The 1,283-nt window shown below is 40.5% G+C and overlaps 1 protein-coding gene across 1 annotated transcript; it reads left to right on the top strand.

Annotated features, from left to right (window-relative positions):
• Positions 1 to 66: 66 nt before the first annotated feature.
• On the top strand, positions 67 to 1,041 carry HSBP1L1 (heat shock factor binding protein 1-like 1; the record flags this gene model as incomplete). Its single annotated transcript, XM_010180186.1, has 2 exons — positions 67 to 133; positions 929 to 1,041. Coding segments are annotated over 2 exons (180 nt in total), but the record flags the coding sequence as incomplete, so codon positions are not given.
• Positions 1,042 to 1,283: the final 242 nt, after the last annotated feature.

Here is a 1,283-nt window from a genome sequence, read left to right as displayed (position 1 = left end):
GGCCCTCCGTGCACCTCCGCCCGGGACTCCTGTTTTCTGCTTTCTCTCCGTTTCCCCCCTTCCCAGGCGGAAAATCTGCTCAGTCAGCTGCAGGAGAATTTTCAAGCTCTGACGGAAAAGATAACTCTGAGAAATATCCTCTTTTGGACCCGGTTACGGGCTCTGCGGGACTGGGCGTGGTGTCCCCCTTCATCCCGCCTTACCGAGCGATGTAAGGAGGGCTCTGCCCTTGAAAATCGGGATGCGCTTTTTTCTAAACATCAAATTAAGCTATAACGATTTGCGTTGTCAAACACCTATGCTATAAAAACAGCTGAATTGCCCCCCAAGCCTGTTTGGTTTTCCCTTTGCTAAGAAGGAAATCCTAAAAAAGGCTTTACTATCAACTCCCGGTGAGTCTCTATGCAGCAGTTCTTGCTGTCAAATAAAACAAGCAACAGCCTATCTGTAAAAGATAGCTTTCTCATTAGATGTACTTACAGAAACTACCACTGCTTTCTGAAACTGTGGATTTATTACATTTTCCATTTTTTCTGAAACTCGGCCTTTCAGGAAGCAGCTACATATGAGAACAATGTTTTAGCAGCACTCATATTCCAATTTGTGTAGGTTGGTTGTATGATATCACCTAAAATAGTTCTTCAGAAAGAAAACAGTCTTTTACACAGAAAATATTCCAGTTTGCTCATGGGCATACAGGGAGGCATTTGAAAATATTTAGGACTGGAATGCTTCTCTGTTGCAAGAGCATGGGATTGTCTTCTAAAAAGACAACCTTGTGCATGCTTTGTCTTGTGTTAATGTTGAACATGAATGTGTAAGCGGCTGAGACATCTGGAAGAAAGCTTATTGTTTTTTTCTGACAGGAGAAAAAACTATAAAATTATAGAGTTCTTATAAAGTAGTAAAGTTGTCTTTAACTTTTTACTGGAAGAAATGGGCGAGCGCATTGATGACCTTGAGAAGCACGTTGCTGACCTGATGATAGAAGCTGGGATAGAAAACACCGATGAAGAGCCTAGAGTAAAGAAACTTGATTAAGTTTTACTGTATTTTATGTATTTCCACTTAGTTTTGAACTATGGGCAGCACCTAGCATGAAAATATGTACATATTTATCACACCTGCATTTACTTGGATTTTGAAGTACATGGAGATTTAAGTGTATTTAAAATTACCTTGGATATTTTTTTGCCAAAGAACGCTACCACTTTTTCAGAAGAAAAACTGTAGCATGCCGCATGCATTCCAGCTGATTGCCATATACACGGGGTAGTACAAAT

Source organism: Mesitornis unicolor, unplaced genomic scaffold (assembly GCF_000695765.1).
Source record: "Mesitornis unicolor isolate BGI_N332 unplaced genomic scaffold, ASM69576v1 scaffold36862, whole genome shotgun sequence".
NCBI classification, from domain to species: Eukaryota; Metazoa; Chordata; class Aves; order Mesitornithiformes; family Mesitornithidae; genus Mesitornis; species Mesitornis unicolor.
The sequence above is the reverse complement of the archived record's forward strand: the minus strand, read 5'-3'. Positions and strand labels throughout refer to the sequence as shown.